The 20,291-nt window shown below is 38.7% G+C and overlaps 1 protein-coding gene across 2 annotated transcripts in view; it reads left to right on the forward strand.

Moving 5' to 3' along the window:
* The window catches only part of plxnb3 (plexin B3), a 151,461-nt gene that overhangs the window by 110,725 nt on the left and 20,445 nt on the right, over positions 1 to 20,291 (forward strand). For both annotated transcript variants that reach the window (XM_022670889.2, XM_022670890.2), the window contains 13 exons: positions 1,345 to 1,470; positions 2,219 to 2,335; positions 4,835 to 4,925; positions 5,037 to 5,203; positions 5,874 to 6,025; positions 7,119 to 7,361; positions 9,517 to 9,693; positions 10,522 to 10,681; positions 10,938 to 11,174; positions 14,904 to 15,062; positions 15,682 to 15,830; positions 17,682 to 17,782; positions 17,966 to 18,183. In XM_022670889.2, coding sequence (XP_022526610.2) covers positions 1,345 to 1,470; positions 2,219 to 2,335; positions 4,835 to 4,925; positions 5,037 to 5,203; positions 5,874 to 6,025; positions 7,119 to 7,361; positions 9,517 to 9,693; positions 10,522 to 10,681; positions 10,938 to 11,174; positions 14,904 to 15,062; positions 15,682 to 15,830; positions 17,682 to 17,782; positions 17,966 to 18,183 — 2,097 coding nt within the window. The remainder of the gene's footprint in view (positions 1 to 1,344; positions 1,471 to 2,218; positions 2,336 to 4,834; positions 4,926 to 5,036; positions 5,204 to 5,873; positions 6,026 to 7,118; positions 7,362 to 9,516; positions 9,694 to 10,521; positions 10,682 to 10,937; positions 11,175 to 14,903; positions 15,063 to 15,681; positions 15,831 to 17,681; positions 17,783 to 17,965; positions 18,184 to 20,291) is intronic.

Consider the following 20,291-nt stretch of genomic DNA (forward strand, 5'->3'; position numbering starts at 1 on the left):
CTCTCTCAGTCTCTTTTTTTTTTCCTTACCTCGGCTTCGCTCCAATATTCCAGTGTTTCTGCTATAACAGCTGTCTTAAGCTGAAGTGCTGTGTGATGTACACGGTTGTGTTTATATAAGAGCTGTCAAGCAGTATTAATATTAATATTACTGTTAATCACATTATTTAAAGTAGATAAGATGTGTCTCACTTGCTCAAATATGACCCTGTAGGATGATAATCCTTTATTATTAAGATGTTTACTTTGACATCACCAGTTTATACACTCAACTCATGACAGTTTAGCATCCTAAACAATGATGTATTGTAGTTGTGAAGAGGTAGAGTTAATATACAGTGAATAGCTCTATTTGAGTAATGTTCTAATCCAGATTATGACTAAAAGAACTACTTAACTAAGTAAAAAAAAGAAAATAATTACTCAAAGAAATTACTGAAAGTATCCCCAAGTGCATTCACAAAGACCATCAAAAATGTTATGATGAAACTGGCACTCATCAGGCTCACCCCAGGAAAGTAAGACCAAGAGTTACCTCTTTTGTCTGCTGTGTGCCGTAGACAGTTGTGTTTATATTAGGGTCGTTCAAGCAGTACTAATATGAATATTACCGTTAATCACATTAATCAAAGCAGTTTTTGTCCTATTTGCTCAAACTGTTATTTAGAGGCACCTGCTCATCCAACAACTTATTTTAAGTCACTAAAAAGAATGGTATCTGGGGAAACAGTACCAGTCAAAAGTTTGAGGACACCTTAGTATGTAAGACGATGCAAAATTGTTTTTTATGTTTGATTTTTAAATGTTCTGCATTGTGAAGAACACATGGCATTATTAAGTAAACAACTAATGGTTAAACAAACCAGAATATGTTTTATATTTTAGAGTCACCTGGAATTCAGGTTTTTTTTCAGTTAACAGCTGTGCTGAACTTGTCAAGAGTTAATTACTTGAATTTCTTGTCTCTTAATGTGTTTGAGAGCTTCAGTTGTAAAGTAGTGAAGAGGTAGAGTTACAGGTATACAGTGAACAGCTCTATTTGAGTAATGTTCTAATCCAGCATATGGCAAGAACTACTCAACTAAGTAAAGAAAAATCTGAAGAAAAACTATGAAAGACAACACAAAGACCATCAAAAATGTTTTGATGAAACTGGCTCTCATCAGGATCGCCCCAGCCTCAGAAACAATAAGTTAACAGCTCCACTTATAAGAGCACCTAAATGCTTCACAAAGTATTTTGGTTTGTTTTAACAGTTGTTACATGATTCCTTATGTTTTCCTTCATATCCTGTATGTAAATGTATATATGATATATATGTATGTATGTTATATGTGTATTTCAGGAGCAGGGAAAGCCTCGTGGTGCAGAATCGTGTCCGTGTGTTTGGGCCCTGGAAAGTTCTCCACTGATTCCGGTGGGGTTTGACACGCAGCTCTCTCTGCAGGGCAAAAACCTGGACATATTCGAGGTCAGTCACAACTTTCCACAATGTTCCAGTGTCATCACCACTGGGGTGAACTGTGATATCTCACTTTTTTTTGCTATTGTAGTTTCTGCTAGTTACTGTAGCTTTTGCTGTTATTGGACGGGTTACTTCTTATGGATGTGCCCCATATAAACTAATCCAGTCTAAATAGAGTCATATATGCTGCCTTCCACTCTACTCAGCTGTATATCCCCCATCAGGGTAAAGGGTGAAGACTAGCACATGTCTCCTCCGACACATGTGAAGTCAGACTCCACCTCTTTTTGAGCAGCTGCTGATGATCCAGAATTACTGAGTAGCATCACAGCGCTAACGCTCGGAGGAAAGCGCAGCGACTAGGTTCTAATACATCAGCTCACAGACGCAGCCTTGTGCTGATCCACATCACCCTAGAAGTGATGAGGGGAAAGAGAGAGCACCATCTACTGTACCCACTCATATGGAGCAAGGCCAATTGTGTTTTCTCGGGGCACCTGCAGCTGATGGCTAGCTGCAAGACCAGGATTCGAACCAACAGTCTTCTAATCATAGTGGCAGCACTTTAGACCCCCATTTCTTTTTCTTTTATGATTGTAACCTAGTTGTACTTTTAATTTCAGATATTGGGACTCTAGCTCTAACTGAGCGTATTATACTACTCATTTTGTTGGTTTGTTATTGCTGTGAATATAATCTTGCTCTGATGGAAGATAAAGTGTAAATATGCATGTATGTGTGTGTTTTTGTTCAGGATGAAGAAGACTATAACTGTGTGGTGGTGATCGAAGGTCAGGAGTTGATGTTGCCTGCCATATTGGACAGGAGCAGAGAGACAGGCTCGCATATGTTCAAGTGTTCCACCCACAAGGTAACTTCAAGCAGCTAAGTAAACAAAACTGTAGTTCTTAAAAAAAAAAGATTTCTCTCCTTAATCGTAAATGAGTAAATGAGTAAAGCACTTCTGTCTAAGGGTGAGTTTTCTGTGAAGTTTCTCCAGCACTAAGGCTAGGTGCAGCAGCATTAGATTAAGCCTCCAACCACAGTGCTAAATTGACATAAATGCCGCCCAGGGCGATATCAGCTAGCAGTTTGCCCCACGTGGCTTGTTTTAACATGGTAAACGTGCAGACTATAGTCTAATATACTCACCTCTGACGGGTGAAAGCATACCTGTCAAGTCTCCCGTTTTGGCCGGGAAACTACCGTATTTTACTCCTCTTTCCCGCCGTCCTCCCGTATTAGTATTTTCCCGTAAATTTCCCGTATTATACTAAATAAAAAAATATATAGGCCACAGGCGACAATGCACTGACCGCTGTGTGTCTCTTAACCAATCGTGGTGCCGGTTCAAGGAGAAAGTCCCGCCTTTCAGGAGAAACAGCCAATCAGCTAGCTGGTTTTGCGGAGCGCAGTTTAGTGTGCGGGAAGCCCCGCCCCTCCCCTCGCTGTGAGTTCAGGCAGGTAGTCGGAGCAGCTGTCGTTAAAACTAATCTGGATATACGGAGATTTTTCTAAAAGAAAGGTAATTAACCATGTAAACTGTGATGAGATTGTTTCTGATAGCTGGTTAAAAAGACTCTTCTCTGAATCAAAACATAAATTAAACCCACTGTGTGTTTAATAAAATACAGCTTGTGACTCAGTTAGCTTAACTTTAGAATTAGCTAGATAGATATTCAGGGTTTGAGAAAAATCTACATATATATATATATATATATATATATATATATATATAATGCCCTGCCCTGATGTGCCTGATCAGCCAATAACTATCATTTCCAAACTCTATTAGTTCAGGGCTAGTTTTAGGGTTTGTTAGAATTTGTTTAAATCTCAAGTATTGTGGTAATGTATTATAATGTAATGTAATGTATTATTTAGAAGGGGTAGAAGAGATGGTTGAGCTAGAGAGAGAAAATGTGGAGAGGGCTGAAATTAACTGAACTGATCAGGAGTGGACTGAACGATAGAAAGAAGTATTAATGAAAGATTATTAATTGTGTAGGCCCCTTAGGACTATTATTTACTTATGGAATATATCTGATCCATGTCCTTTTTGTAAATTTGTGCACCCTTCAATTTCAATTTTAAATCTATTAAATAAAAAAAAAAAAATATATATATATATATATATATATATATATATATATATATATATATATATATATATATAAAAAAAGATATATATATATATATATATTTTTTTTTTTTTTTCCCCTCGTTTGGGCTGTTGGGGCGGCGGAAAAAATCCCTTATTTTTAAGTCCAAAACTTGACAGGTATGTGAAAGAGCTAGCGCTGTGGTTAGCGGCTAATGCTAATGCTGCTGCACCCATTCTTAGTTCTGGAGAAACTTCACTGAAAACTCATCCTTATAACGCTGTACTTCAGTGGAGTAGTTTACTGCTCCTTAATACCTGACTGGTAGAATTATTATAATTAGCAGTCTGCATGACTAGCTGCTGCTTTTATTATACACCTGTGGCTGAGGAAGTGATTAAAAACCTGAGGTCAATTATTTGGATAGTTGAGCGGATACTTTTGGCAATATAGTAGGGGTGTGACGAGACACTAATATCACGAGACGAGACACGATATTGGGTTCACGAGAACGAGACGAGATTTAAAAAAAAAATATTAAAGAAAGCGTCAAAAAGGATAATGGCTTGAAAACTAGAGTTTTATTTGACAAAATTATATAACGCAAACTTTACAGACTTGATTCTATAAGAAATAGAAATAAGAATAAAAAATAAAAATTCAACTTTTCTAGGTCTTATATAGTGCAAACAATAAGTGTAAACCACAACCAGTCATATTAAGTCTATGCTTAAAGTGCAAACAGAGACAGAACATGTTTTTAAATACAGTACAGAGCTAAGGGATTAGTACACCTGCCTATGAAACAGTCACGTGTAGGATTCACTTACAGTATTTATATATGGTTGTTGGTCACTCTGTTACCGTTTATTGTTTCCACTGGAGCCAAAATGCAGCCAGACATACAACTTAAAAGTAGCAGAAGCATCTTCTATACAAATACCTGAATTTTCCTCTTCTGCTAAGAGCTGCTCTCACTGCTCAGCCACCATACTCTATTGCTATCACTATTGGGTTGCCAGATCCCTCTTAAAAAGTCCACACTTAACTGTTTTTTTGCCCCGCGAGACAGGTTTAAGCCTGACGAGAAATATCGTCCGTTTTAATCTCACGAGATCTCGTGCCATGAGATCTCGTCACACCCCTACAATATAGTGTATATTGTCTGCCCACTGAGGCGTTACCATAATAAAAATGCAAATCATATCACTATTTACTGTTTATTAGTTTCATTACTATAATATGTGTGTGTGTGTGTGTGTCTGCAGTTTGAGTACACAGTGAAGCAGTTGGAGTATTTGGCTCCAGTATACCTGCAGAGAGGCTCTCAGCGTATAGACTCCGCCCCACACCTGCGCTGTAAGTACCCTCACATACACTCTAACTCACTGCAGCTTTCACTCTCAGTGCATTCGTTATGATCTTATCTCATTTGCATACGTGTGTGTGTGTGTGTGTGTGAATCCACAGTGCAGCTGTATAACTGCTCTATAGGTCAGTCAGACTGCAGTCAGTGCCGGGCTGTATCAGAAGCGTATGGCTGTGTGTGGTGTGGGGGGGACGCTCCGGGCTGTGTGTTTAACCAGTCCTGCTCCACTGCGGCTGTGGAGACCTGCCCACCTCCACTGATCACTAAGGTACGTATGGTTGACACACGTACTTACACACACCAGTCCACTACTTTTTATTACATTACATTTTATAACTAGGCATAATTGGCGTGATTATGTAATTAACGCTCTAAAGTTGACAGACCTATATAAAATATACAGCTCTAAAATAAAATAATAATGAGTTTTTTATTTGATTTTACCAAATTGAAAAGCTCTGGAATATAATCAAGAGGAAGATGGATGATCACAAGCCATCAAACCACCAAACTGAACTGCTTAAATTTTTGCACCAGGAGTATAAAGCATAAAGTTATCCAAAAGCAGTGTGTAAGACTGGTGGAGGAGAACATGACAAGATGCATGAAAACTGATGAAAAGTGATTAAAAAACAGGCTAATTCCACCCAATAATGATTCCTTTTCTTAATTTTCTTTGCATTATGAAAAGCTGTCTAAAAGCTTTGCATCTTTTTAGTTATTTCAGCCACTGAATTTTCTGCCATTTTCTGCAAATAAATGCTTTTAATGACAATATTTTTATTTGGAATTTGGGAGAAATGTTGCCTTTAGTTTATAGAATGAAAAACAATGTTCATTTTACTCAAACTTAAACCTATAAATAGCAAAATCAGAGAAACTGATTCAGAAACTAAACCTGTGTGTGTGTGTTTGTGTGTGTGTGATGTGTTATTCAGGTCCACCCACTGACTGGCCCTCTGGAGGGAGGGATTCTGTTGACTATTCGGGGCTCCAACCTGGGCCAGCATTATCAGGATATCCAGGCTGGAGTGACCGTGGCTGGAGTTACCTGCAGACCCCTGCCTGAGGCCTACCTCATATCCACCCAGTACGACTCCCCAGGGTCTTCTACAGCTGTTACACACATCTGTTTTACTGTTCTTACCGTCTTAATGCATCTAAATGCACCTATAGAAATGGATAAAAATATTACATTTTTTGGGGGATTTTAGGACTTTAGTTAGGAAGATATTTGATTAAATGTTAGGTAGAAATATGGCTTAATGCATCTGTGACGAAATAATACATCTGTAAGAAAGCCAAATCTGAAATAATATTTTGCTGTGTATTGGCACAACAAACAAAATATCCAGTATTCACAATAGGGCTGCAACGATTAGTCGATATAATCGACAATGTGTAAGTTATCCAAAAGCAGTGTGTAAGACAGATGGAGGAGAACATGACAAGATGCATGAAAACTGATGAAAAGTGATTAAAAAACAGGGTTATTCCACCAAATATTGATTCCTGAACTCTTAAAAAATTTATGAATATGAACTTTTCTTAGTTTTCTTTGCATTATAAAAAAGCTGTCTAAAAGATTTTCATCTTTTTAGTTATTTCAGCCATTTAATTTTCTGTCATTTTCTGCAAATAAATGCTCTTAATGACAATATTTTATCCAGTATTTACAATAGGGCTGCAACGATTAGTCGATATAATCAACAATGCCGATTATTTAAAATTGTCGACTACAAATTTCGTTGTCGACTGATCGGTAAGTCTGTGTCTCAAAAACTGCCCAAACACAACAGATTACAAATTTAATCTCCAAATATCAGTACTTTCCGTGTTTAGACAACATTTATACATTTAAATGCCTTTTAAATCTCATGTTTAGCTGTTTCTATCATTTTTAAAGATGAAGGATGTGGCAGAAATGATCGTTGACTAATCGACTAATCGAAAAAATGATCATCAGATTAGTCGACTACCAAAATAATCATTAGTTGCAGCCCTAATTTACAACATAGTACATGTAGAAAATGATCAATACAGATTTGCAGTATAATTTACAGTACAAAAGTTACAATGCAGTTATTACAACAGTAAATAGAGTGCCGTAAATGATCCAGTATATAATTTTATATGTTGAATACTGTATTTTTTATGTCTGTGTGTGTGTGTGTGTATCTCAGGATCGTGTGTGAGCTGCAGCCGGCTGCGCAGGTCACCGCTGGTTCCGTGGTGGTGACTGTAGGTGATTCAGAATCGGGCCATTCTCCTCAGACCTTCACCTATCAGGATCCCCAGCTCACCCGCATCGTTCCTAACAAAGGCCCCATGGCTGGAGGCACGAGGATCACTGTGCACGGCTCTCAGCTCCTTACGGGACAGGGCACTGACCTGCGGGCATTTGTGGGCTCCCAGCCTTGCCACATGTGAGTACTGCCAGTAATGCTTATAAACTGATAAAAAAATATATATATACATATACAGTATCTCACAAACCTGAATGCACCCCTTGCATATTTGTGTAAATATCTTATTATACCTTTTAATAGGACAACATTGAAGAAATGACACTTTGATACAATGTAAAGTAGTCAGTCAATGTACAGCTATAGTATTTCAGTGTAACTTTGCTGTGCCCTTAAAATAACTCGACACACACAGCCACTAATGTCTAAACCACTGGCAACAAAAGTGAGTACATCCCTTAAAGGTACATTCAGTAAGAAATGAGAGCAAATTTCACCACAGACAACACCACAGAGAGTTGTCTGCAACAGACGGGAAGCTCACTCAGGTTGCCAAGTTGAGGAGGCCAAATCTACACAATTCAGTGCAAGACGAGTTAAGAAACTTCTATCATGGCAAGCATCAGTGATGTATAGCATAGTTACTTTGAAAAAAAGTAATTAGTTATAGTTACTAGATACTTCTCGCAAAAAGTAACTGAGTTACTAACTGAGTTACTCTACTATAAAAACAACTAGTTACCAGTAAAAGTAACTATTGTGATACTTTTGTGTTAATCGCCCCATAACACACCGTTAGTAACGTTGTTTATTTCAATGCCGTTATTCCCATCACTGCTGATTACTGATTACCCCTTTAAAAAGTAACTTAGTTACTTTATGGATTACTTCATTTTAAAAGTAACAAGTTACTTTTAAGTTACTTTAAAGATACTGCCGCCTCAAAATAACAGCTTTGCCAAAACTCACTTTATTGGAAGTTTGACTCCACCTTTTGACTCCAAACATTCCTTCAAATTTGATGTTGTGTTTTTAAAGCTAGGTTAGCACTTGATATTACTCATCTTTAGCTGATAAAAACTTATATTGAATAGTGTCTGTATTTCCAGCTAGAAAATGCTCATCTCTCTTCTTCCTCCAGTGTTTTTCTGTCGTTGTGTGTTGTGTTACATTACATGTGTTTTGCATCGACCAGGCTCACTTCCTTAGACGCAAGCAGAAAATAAAAATATATAGTAGTGACTCTTTATTAAGTACTGTTACTATTAGCAAAACTATCAAGTAATTATGAAGTATTAAGCAATGTGTTACTAACACTGCTGCTCAGACTACCCATATAGGCTCATACATAATGTTATTGTAACACGGAGGAGGAGGCCGGATGCAAACGCAAGTCACTTTTAATAGACATTTAGAAACTAACAAAGAACAAAACACTACGGAAAAATATAACATAAAGGTAACTAAAACAAAACACTATGAACCAGAAGATAAACTAAAAGACTGAAACAAACAAGCCAAAATAACAAATAAAGAAATAAACTACATAAAGCAAACCTGGAAAACTGAAGACAAAAAACACAGCAGGTCTGAGGCTAAACAAAACATATAAACACGATCAGGACACGGTCAAACAAAAAGCACGACACAGAACAAAGGAGCACATGGGGTATTTATTCACAGGCACACACTAGGGACACCTGTGGAGGTAATGAGGGGGCGGAGTTACAAATGAGACAGGAGGGGTTACAGATGCTAAGGCGGAGACAAGACCAAAACAAAACAGTAACACATGGCTGGGAAACATGACAGGTAAACAAAAGAGAACAGAGGACAGGAGCAGGAAGGAATCAAAAAAAGGAAAGACACTGGAGAGACACAGGCTAAGGTGTGACAGTTATTTTTTTTATATACCAATAATTTGATTCATTGGACACAGGTTTGCATGTTTCTGGTGCGCACACATTCACTCCTCACCTCCTCACTTTTGGTGAGATTTAATAAACATAAGAGTGATAGTGGTTTTAGTAGAAGTGGTCCAGCTGTTTGTAATACACTTGTAGGCTTTTAAAGAGGCCCATTTCACATTTTCACACTTCAGATTAATTTTTTAAAGCTCTACACACACATGGAGCTGAAGTAGCTTGCCTAGCTTTGGTGTCTTACACCATGAAGATGCATGAAGATTTCTCAGAGCTCCAGGATCTTCTACATGCAAACATTTTTATGATGAAAATGATGTTCATGCATAAATGTTAACACAAGAAAAACACTTAATTATAGATGATGTTTGGTGGCTTATTGGAAGCTGTGCTTTTTTCATTCGATTCTGCAGAATGGATGGAGTGAGTGACACCCAGCTGGTCTGCCGCACCAGCCACTCCAACCAGACTGCAGGAGTGTCTGTCAGAGTGCTGTTCGGACGTGCGGAGAGGACTGTGCATAATGTAGTGTTTCGCTATCTGGAGGACCCAGTTATCACTGACGCCACTCCTGCGGAGAGCTTCTATGGGTAAGCTGCTTTTATGTTGGAGGCTGTGAAGTGTTTGAGTTTTAACATTTTGGAGGGATTTTAATTGGAGAGTTGCCGACTGACTTTCATCACTTTGCGTCTGTTGCTGTTTCCAGAAGAACTTTTATTTTTTCAGAAATTTTAAGCTGTCTCTTGAACTCAGTAGAGTTAGGAAACAACTAAAGTTTGGGAGAAGGAACCACGCCTAAAGACCCTTTTCCTTCCTTTGTAACTTATTTTATATACGTCTATTTCTGTCTCTCTGTCCTTCCATTGTTCATGGAGGGGGGGTCCGGTCTACTGTCTGAAAGCAGAAACCACACAGATGGCCTCAGTTTATTGGACATTAATACATAAGATCCTAGATCCAGTTCTGAGTACTGAGCTCATGTTTTTTTTATATTTTTCTTATTATTCTTACTATACACTTTAAAAAGAAGCTAGTTTTATCTCTATCACTAACTCGGTACACCTGCAGGGGTTGGACTATAAAACTGGAACACCTGTCAGGTTCCATTAGCAGGGTAAGAGCACAGTTTTGCTCTAAATATTGCAATGCAATTGACATACTAGAGTTCAGAAGAGGACAAATTGTTGGTGCACGTCTTGCTGGAGCATCTGTGACCAAGACAGCAAGTCTTTATGATGTATCAAGAGCCACGGTATCCAGGGTAATGTCAGCATGCCATTGTGATCATCCATCTTCCTCTTGATTATTATATTCCAGAGGTTTTCAATTCGATAAAATCAATGAAACTCGTCATTTTTTTAAGTGGTCTCTTATTTTTTTTCCAGAGCTGTATATTATATATATTTTTTCTTTTTCAGGGGCGGACGTAACATAACAGTTACCGGACAGAACCTAGATGTAGTCCAGCAGCCCATGATGTCCATCCTCTTTGAGATGGCAGGAAATGGCCTGGTCAGGAAACGGCGGTACAGTCATGTCTCAGCCCGGAACGTCCTCTTCAACAGCAGCATGGAAACGGTAGAGTGATTTTCATGAATGCTTGGAATTCACTGAGCTCTGAGTCTGACAGAGTGTAACACAGACAGAACCTGCAGATCATTCAATCATTCATACCTGCTTATGATTCATCACTCATATATCCTCTCTCTCTCTCTCTCTCTCTCTTTCTCTCTGAATACATATTATAATAACTCATTTACTGTGTCCATTATACACACTGCACATGCACTGCAAGCTAAACTGTATTATCTCTCTTTCTCTCTCTGTCTTTCAGAGAAAGGGTCAGTGTGTTAGTTTTAGTTCAGAGCAGATGAGTTGTCAGAGTCCTCCGGTGCCGCGTGGCTGCCGGGTGGTCAGAGTTTGGTTTGAGATGGATAACGTGCACGTGGACTTTGAGAGCATCAAGGGAACGCCGTTCACGTACCAACCGGACCCAGAGCTATACCAGCTGAACCGCGAGGACCCGGGCAACCCCATCCGCTTCAAACCTGGGGGAGTCCTGGCTGTGGAGGTGAGGCTGGATTACATAAGGAAAGAATCATGAAATCAATGGAAATATATATATCAAGCTATATTAGCAAAATATACTCAATGTTAACTAAAATTTGGATACAATCTAACTACTAATAGAGTTCAATTGAGACAAAAATGAACAACAGCAACAATAGTTGTCAACAAAAATCACTCATAACATACATTCCATAGTTCTGATTTGTCAAACCATAAAATTGTACGTATGTACACAATAGGGCTTCGGAATATAAAAAAAAACGTCAAAAGTTTGGACACACCCTAAATTCAGTGGTTTTTTCATCATTTTAAATGTACGCATTGTAGATTAATACTAAAGTAAACAGAAAAGAAAAAACACACCAGAATATGTTTTATATTTTAGATTCTTCAATGTAGCACCTCTTGCTTAGATTAGACTATTAGCTTTGCACATCTTGGCTGGAATTTCTCAGTCAGCTTTATAATCGAGAAGTAGAGTCACCTGGAATTCAGGCTTTCAGTTAACAGCTGTGCTGAACTCATCAAGAGTTAATTACTCCAATTTCTTGTCTCTTAATGTGTTTGAGAGCATCAGTTGTAGTGAAGTAGTGAAGAGGTAGAGTTACAGGTATACAGTAATTGATGAAACATTTCAAGAGAAACATGATGGAACTGGCTCTCATCAGGACCACCCCAGGAAAGGAAGACCAAGAGTTCCCTCTGTTGTACAGGATAAGTTCATCAGAGTAACCAGCCTCAGAAACCACAAGTTAACAGCAGCCCATATAAGATCATCTAAATGTTTCATAGAGTATTTTAGATTTGTTTAACACTTTTAATGTAACACTACATCATTCCTTATGTGTTTCTTATGTGTACTTATGTGACATTGCACATCATTCAATACTTCAGTATGACTTATTTCAATGACGCTGCTGAAATAAAACATTGTTCACAATGCTGTTCTTGCTGTAATGTGACAAGATACGTAAATATACACATATAACAAACGTCAAAAGTACCGAAGCCTTTTTGCCACTACATAGAACTGCACAAAAGAACCACATATAACATATATAATTTGGCGCAGTTAACCAGGTGAAGAACATAAATTATTTCCGATGGTTCCCACAGTGTTCATGTTTAATATAGAACCACTACCTTTACTAACAAAAACCTTGAAGAAGCCTTTCAGAGTGAGTAAACCAGAGTGAGTTTGTGTAGCTTTCCTGCTTCTCTCGCATTAATTCAGACTTTCACTAGGGGTGGGCAATATTATATCGTGTACAATATATCGTGACACAGAAATATCATAATATTAAAAATCCATATTGTGATAATAGGGATGGTCTGTCTTAAAAGTAGTCTATTATTTACTGTGAAGCTTTAGGTGTATTTATTGTATAATTGTTTTAGTTTGCAGTTTATATGCATGCACTAAATATTCTACAATATTATTTGCTGCATTATATTATTTTATGCAATATTATTTATTTTGCCACATTATGATTATACTGTTATACTATTATACTATATTCCTATTATATATTATTATATATTCCACATATTTTAGTTTTCCTATATCGCCAAGTATATCGTTATCGCAAAAATACCCTGAAAAATCGTGATATTATTTTAAAGCAATATCGCCCACCCCTAACTTTCACCTAGAGTCCAATTAACCGAAGCTGCCCATGAAGCACCACAGCGCCGTGCCTCCGGAGCCTGTTCTGTTTGATTGACCTGCTGATAGTAGTGCTGATGAAACACACATTCCTTCATTACTTTCTTTATACCTACCAAATCCCAAAAGCAACACTTTCCACATGAACAGCACAAAAAAAAACAGCTTAAACAAGTCCTTAGTGCCAACCTCTCTATTAAAGTCTGAGCTCACATTTTGTATGTATGTCTTTAATTTTGCACATATCAATATTTAACTCAATCATAAATATTAAAGATCGTCAGTGATGCTAAGCAAATGTTCTGGCTTTGATTGCTCGTAATGAGACTTTTACTGGAGTGTATGATCAGTGTATGGTACTGTGGTCTAAAGCACACCAGACACAACTTTCAGAATAATTCTGTTTGACTGAGACTTTGTTGGTTTAGTGTAATTTCTTCTGTTTTGACGTTTGTAAAAAGCAATGCTAATGTTTAAAGTGAAGTTATGAAATCAGACTGAAGCGGTGCAGTACACGCAGGCATGATGATCACAGGAAAGCTCGCTGAAAGCTTTTAAGCTGACATAGTCTGTTAACGTTCAGGCTGAGGGAGAATCTGAGAGAGTCTGTGATGCTGATGTTTGTTGTGAGACCAATTAGTGAGGCTTTCTGCACGTTTTAAAAAGAAAGGTGCTTCAGAAGATTCTTTGAGTAAAACTGTAGAAAAACATCTGTTGAGTCCGTTGAGAGAACCATGAGACACATTCATCAATATCTTGCTAAGAATTTTCTTAAAGTGATAGTCTGTATGTTTTGTGAGGATGTGTAGAGAGGTGTGAAACCTACTGACATTCATTACTCTGTAGGTAGAAGTATGGGTACTAGGGTTTAATAAAATAAAATACTTCTGTAGAAGTTGAAGAAGTATCAATTCAACCTTTCTACTCTTTAAGTAAAAGTGTAAAAGTACTGGTTTTAAAACTACTTAAAGAAGAAAAGCAAAAGTAATGTTAGGGGAAAAATTCCATTAAGGAAAAAAGCTCAGGCCACACCGTAGGGTCCTATAGTGCACTACCCCCCTCCCCAAAACACATTTTTGTACAGTATACCTCGCGAAAGACGCATCGCAATGCTCATTGCTTTCTTACACCCCGTTAACAGTCTGTTTTTAGACTGTTAACCTGCTTGCGCCCGCACTGTTAAAATGGTGTTAGAGGGGGCACCGAGTGGTCCAGCGGTCTAAAGCAATGCCACTCTGAGGTTCGAACCCCAGCTCATGCAGCTTTGCCATCAAGCGCCGGCAATCAGAGGGAGCACAATTGGCTCCCTGCTTCCTCTGGGTGGGTAGATGGTGCTCTCTCCCCACATCACTCCTAGGGTGATGTCTGCAGCACAGGGCGTCTGTGAGCTGATGTATCGGAACCGAGTCGCTGCACTTTCCTCCAAATACTCGGTAATGCTGCATTAGCAGCAGCTCCAAAAGAAGGGAAGGCTGGCTTCACATGTATCGGAGGAAGCATGTGTGTTGGGGCATTACTAGTGATAGGGGGAGTCCTAATGAGTGGGTTGGGTAATTGGCCGTGTAAAATGGGGAAAATGGGAAAAATTTGAAATAAAATTTAGGAAGTATCCTATGCTGAGATGCACAAAGCTCAGCGCTGTTAAGATATGAACGTGCCAAAGTTAGAGCTCTCCTGGCTCTTAGCGGGAATGGCAGTCATAGCACACACTGATTGGTTTATTTTACATTACACTCAAAACACAGCCATGCTAAAGATCGCTAAAATAGGGCCCATAATGTTATATTCAAATATTAAATTTAATTTTAAATATTGTAGTGTTCTGTGTGTCTTTGTAAAAGGTAATCAAATTACTTATTTATTAGGGATCAAATTATTTATTGATTATTATTTCCCCCTGATCTACATTTATGAGTAAATTTGCACTGCTAAGGTAGCAAACTTTGTATGTGGCCTGTGGCAAATTTTTATATATAAAAAAAAAAACATCCATACTTTCTTTTTACATTATAAAAATGAAGTAACATTCTGTTGCTTATCAGATCTTCTGTATTTCTCCTGCAGGGCAAGGGTCTGACTCAGGCTATGAGTAAGGAGGAGGTGGCAGCCTGGCTGGGAGATAAGGAGTGTGATGTAAAGACTCTGGATGAAACTCACCTGTACTGTGAACCTCCTGAAGAACAGCCGCTCAGTTTGGACCACTTAGAGCTGCCCAGCTTAAAGGTAAGAGCTGTAGTGTCACCAGTAGCACCTGATGGACTGAGCTCATCCAAAATATATAGTGAAGTAAAAGTAAGAAGTGGGAGAAAAATAATACTCCAGTAGATACAGATACATCATTTTAGTACTAAAGTACAGCAGTGAAGTAGGTCCACTTTGTTACTATACATGTCTAAAAACATAAGTATGAAATAGATCCTCTGAAGTACAGAGTTATACAGGAGTTTCAGTGAAGGTTCTCCAGCACCGAGGCTGGAGCAGTATTAGCATTAGCCGCTAACCTCAGTGCTAGCTCTTTCACCATTCAGAGGTGAGTATATCGGACTGTAATCTGCGCATTTACTGTATTAAAACAAGCTACGCGGCATCTTGAACACCGGAACACTCAGGGTTCCTCGTTAACTTTAAAAGGAGAGACTTGCTAAATTAGAAGGGAAACATGGCATGACACCCATATTCCTTACTGTTGTTACTTAAGATGTGCCTTGTAATCCAATTTGATTTATGTATGAACAATATTTATACATAAATATATATATATATAAAAAAAACTATATTTAAGTATTTGCCACACTATAACAAGTGTTTGTATTTGTGTTCATGTGTGTCACATGTGTATCAGGTGGTGATGGGGAAGCTGGAGTTTAATCTGGGAACAGTGCAGTATGATCTCGGTAATCACTCCGCCATGCCTCTGGAGGCTCAGGTGGGGCTGGCGGCCAGCGCGGCTGTGGTGGTCCTCATCGTCCTGGTCATCATCCTCATGTACAGGTACCGCAACACTTTAAACATCAGTACATTCATATGTTCATTATGTTATATCATTTTTTTATTTTATATCAGTGGAGAATTGAGTGGTTTCAGCGGTTTCAGCACTCAGGTATCCTCACACTGAATAATTTAGTACTTTCCTGCTCTAACACTTCACTCAGCTCGTCAGATCATTTACATTTTGCTGATGATTAGAATCAGGGTGGTGAAGCAGTGAGAACTCCACACTGTGCTCTAAAGTTTGTGGAGAGCTGCTTTGAAAGTCAATGAAAAGGTTTTAATCACCGAGGTTCTAGAGGGGTGCACACCTGCTGCGTTTGATGCAGATCTCTCCCAACACTTTTTTTCACAGTTCAGACAGTTTTGATAAGTGTGAAAACTTCACCTGTACTCAAAACACACAAAACAAGAGGGGCATCGTCCACCACGATAGTGTCCACATAAACCTTTAGCATTTTTAGCACTATTTCTGCTATAAGAACGGATACTCGCAGATAAAAATGACAGAGTTCATTACAAAAAGTACTAGGCTTACAAGAGTCGTGAGGGACAGGCAGGGTCAGTAACAAAATGGGAGCAAATGTAAATAACATACTAGAAAGTAGTCAGGAAAAGCAGGGTCATACACAGTAAATCCAACAAAACGATGGGGGAGGCAAAAGAGAGTCAAAAACACAAAAACAACAGGTAATCAATCAATAGAATGAGTAGAAAGGCTAGGAAAACTGAACTGAACTTAGCAAACAAGAGAGGTATATATACAAGAGAGGACAGGTGGAGCCAATTACTAACTCGGAGAGCAGGAACACCATAGCGTCATGTGATCAGTGAAGTCAGGGAAGTCTGGTGTGGGTGCATGCTGGGTAGTGTAGTCTTTAGAGCAGTGTTTCTCAACCAGGGTGCCGCGGCACCCTGGGGTGCCGTCTGGCTTCATCGGGGGTGCCGTCAAAATATTGCGCCTCACGTGCATATTTCCTTTCCAGTCAGCTCGTGTCGGGGTGTGTCCCAAATCACAGGCAGCGCTAATCGCGCTAATTGTGACGCGCTATTTTATTTCATATTCCGCCAGCAACACCCCCGTTCTCACCTGAAGTACTGCGCCAGCACCCCCACCCCCCGTTCTCACCTGAAGTACTGCAACAGCACCCCCCCCCCCCCTTCTCACCTGAAGTACTGCGCCAGCACCCCCCCCCCCCCCCCGTAAACTGGGGTGCCTTGACATCTCGCATATATTTATAGGGTGACGTGATAGAAAAAAGGTTGAGAAACACTGCTTTAGAGAACAGTTCAGACTGACAGCGTCAGAAATTACTTTTTTTTTTCATTATTTTAAAATGTTCTGCACTGTAGATAAATCCTAAAGTCTTCCAAACTTTTTTTTGTAAACAAAAGTGTTAAACAAACCAGAATATGTTATGATGATCACAATATAATATGATAATTGTGATTATGATGATGATGATAATGATGATGGTGATGATGATAATGATGATGGTGATAATGATGATGATTGTGATAAAGAAGATGATGATGATGACGATGATGATGATGATGATGATGGTGATGATGATGATGGTGATAATGATGATAATGATGATGATTGTGATAAAGAAGATGGTGATGATGATGATGATGGTGATGGTGATGATTATGATGGTGATGATGATGATGATGGTGATAATGATGATAATGATGATGATTGTGATAAAGAAGATGGTGATGATGATGACGATGATGATGATGATAATGATGATGATTGTGATGATGATGATAATGATGATGATTGTGATGATGATGGTGATAATGATGATGATGATTATGATGATGATGATGATGTCTGTGTTTGTGTAGGAGGAAGAGTAAGCAGGCAATGAGAGACTATAAGAAAGTTCTGGTTCAGCTGGAAACTCTGGAGATCAACGTTGGAGACCAGTGCAGAAAAGAGTTCACAGGTGTGTTTCTCTTCTTTATGTCTCTCAGATTAAATCATACACACACACACACAGACAAACACACACACACACAACCACACACACACACACACACACACACACAGGCCCTCAGCAGCAGGATTAGTGTATGAGGGATTATCTGAAGGCTCCTGGGTCCTGATGGGAATCTTCTCTCTCTCTCAGATCTGATGACTGAGATGATGGACCTCAGCAGTGACGTTGGGGGTCCATGCATACCTTTCCTGGACTACCGCACGTATGCAGAGCGCATTTTCTTCCCCGGCCAGAGAGGGGCGCCACTGAGTCAGAACCTGGACCTGCCGGAGTCTCGCAGACCGACGGTGGAGCAGGGCCTGGGTCAGCTCAACAACCTGCTGAACAACCGTCTCTTCCTCACACGGGTAAGTGTCTCTCTCTCTCTCTCTCTCTCTCTCTTATTCTCTCACTTCTTTCACGTCTTTAACCTCAATGTCTCTCTCTCTCTCTCTCCATCTCTTTTTCCATATTTATCTCTCTCTCCCACTCTTTCTTTATTTTCTAAGTTTTAAAAATGATGAGTTTCTTTGATTTTCCCAATTTTAAACCTCTGGAATATAATCAAGAGGAAGATGGATGATCACAAGCCATCAAACCACCAAACTGAACTGCTTGATTTTTTGCACCAGCAGTAAAGCAGCATAAAGTTATCCAAAAGCAGTGTGTAAGACTGGTGGAGGAGAACATGATGCCAGGATGCATGAAAACCGTGATTAAAAACCAGGCTTATTCCACCAAATATTTTTAAACTCTAAAAACTCTTAAAACTTTATGAATTTGCATTATTTGAGGTCTGAAAGCTCTGCATCTTTTTTGTTATTTCAGCCATTTCTCATTTTCTGCAAATAAATGCTCTAAATGACAATATTTTTCATTGAAATTTGGGAGAAATGTTGTCCGTAGTTCATAGAATAAAACAACAATGTTCATTTAACTCAAACATATACATTAAAATAAATAGAGAACCACAGTCTGTAGATGATTTGCTCTGTTTATTAATCTTATTTATTTATACAAGCTCTTTTTTGTATTTGTATCATCCCCAACAAATTAATATATGCATTGGGTCCTACATAATATGGCTGAATTGTTTTTAAATGAATCTGTTATCTGTTTTGGACTAATTGTTGTGTCCTATCTTTTGGGCTTGGGGCTATTATTCATCAGTCCCATTATGTATCTGTGAGTGGACGATAGAACAGTAGGCTGTGCTCTCATTAGATGGAAGGAATGGCAATTATTTTTATTAGAATTATACATTTCTAGCATAACTTGCTCCAGTCACATAAGGATAACCACAATGAAACCTGTATAAACACTATGTGGAAAAAAGTATTGGGACACCTGCTCGTTCTTTGCTTCTTTTGAAATCCAGGTCATGCATTAAATAAAAAGGGTGTCTACACATATTTAGACAGATATATGTGGGGAAATCATTCGATGTGCTTAAAACACAGTTATTACCATTTCATAATTCGAAAGCATCGTAACCCATAAATCTAATTTTACAGTACAGTGACATTTACATCACCATTATCAGCAGCACATTCCACGCATCACTGCAGCTGAAGCCACTCTGAAATTCTGAAACTCATAAATCTCATTTGTTCACCATGATCCACACAGTCTTCACAGTATCAGAGCCGATACTGGTGTATTTGAATAGATTGGGTGTTTAAAACAAGTTCAGAGGCTTTGTTTTTACGATTGAGTTCAGATCACAGTCTGGTGTCCTCAAGGTGCCATTACTGGATATTACTGTCCAGCCATCAGCACTGAGGAGAGTTCTCAGACAGTAAATACCAGAGTTTATTTAGAGTCTGCAGTGTGAAACAATTGAGCATACACAAGTGGACATAATATAGTAAATGACTGTATAGAAAATTATTTTATATACAATATTTTTTTTACAGTTTTATCGACTACACACCTTTCTATGCTTTAAACCAGCACTTTACACTACATTCAGAACTGATTGGAGGCTACAACTAATTCACTGCTAATACCCACAATACAGGAAGCCAAATCGTAGCATATTCTCCCACTTTAAAACTTTACCTAATTGTTTTACATCAAAAATCGACGAACAACAAAAGTTTCAATCAAGATTGATTTTACTGTAGTGTTGTAAAGGTACTGAGATCTAAATGGTTAGGTAGTTCAGTCAGATTGGAGTATGAGTATAAACACTAAAAAACTGTATTTTAATAAAAACTATAAGACAAAAAGCCACCGATGACTAGAATGACCAGAATGACTAATTTAAACACGTCATGTTTCATCATATGCAGATGTTTTGATTCTTGACACAAGAAGTAGATACACAGTTCTGTCTCTGTGTCTGTGTGAGTGACAGGCTGCTGCTGCCTGAGAAGTGCGAGGGGGAGGGGGAGCGTGCATGGCCTCCATCCACATGGTTGGGCACGTGCTTGTAAACGTGAGCACATGTGAAAAGCTGTGCAGAGCTCAGTCC

Source organism: Astyanax mexicanus, chromosome 12 (genome assembly GCF_023375975.1).
Source record: "Astyanax mexicanus isolate ESR-SI-001 chromosome 12, AstMex3_surface, whole genome shotgun sequence".
Taxonomy (NCBI): Eukaryota; Metazoa; Chordata; class Actinopteri; order Characiformes; family Acestrorhamphidae; genus Astyanax; species Astyanax mexicanus.